At 69.6% G+C, this 247-nt stretch overlaps 1 protein-coding gene across 1 annotated transcript in view; it reads left to right on the forward strand.

Annotated features, from left to right (window-relative positions):
- Positions 1 to 36: 36 nt before the first annotated feature.
- LOC104537872 (protocadherin gamma-C3-like) overlaps positions 37 to 247 on the forward strand; it is a gene marked incomplete at its 3' end in the record, with an annotated part of 9,218 nt that continues 9,007 nt past the window's right edge. The window contains 2 exon segments of the mRNA XM_010180890.1: positions 37 to 235; positions 238 to 247. The exon segment at positions 238 to 247 is cut by the window's right edge and continues 2,212 nt beyond it. Of these exon segments, the coding sequence (XP_010179192.1) occupies positions 37 to 235; positions 238 to 247 (209 nt within the window).

Below are 247 nucleotides of genomic sequence, written 5' to 3' on the forward strand. Positions count from 1 at the left end.
GGGGGGGCGAAGAGGAGAGCGCGGCCGTCCTGTGCGATGAACGGCGCTGCTGCAAGGAGCCGCGGGGTGACGACGGGGCAGGTACTGAGCCTCTTGCTTTTGTTCGGCGTTTTCGACTGGGTTTCCGCCGCGATTCGCTATGCGATTCCCGAGGAGGCGCGGAGAGGCTCCGCAGTGGGGAACGTGGTAGCCGATCTGGCGCTGGACCTCCGGCGGCTGCCGGGGCGCCGGGTGCGTGTGGGGTCCG

The sequence above is a fragment of the Mesitornis unicolor genome, unplaced genomic scaffold, assembly GCF_000695765.1.
Source record: "Mesitornis unicolor isolate BGI_N332 unplaced genomic scaffold, ASM69576v1 scaffold13400, whole genome shotgun sequence".
Taxonomy (NCBI): domain Eukaryota; kingdom Metazoa; phylum Chordata; class Aves; order Mesitornithiformes; family Mesitornithidae; genus Mesitornis; species Mesitornis unicolor.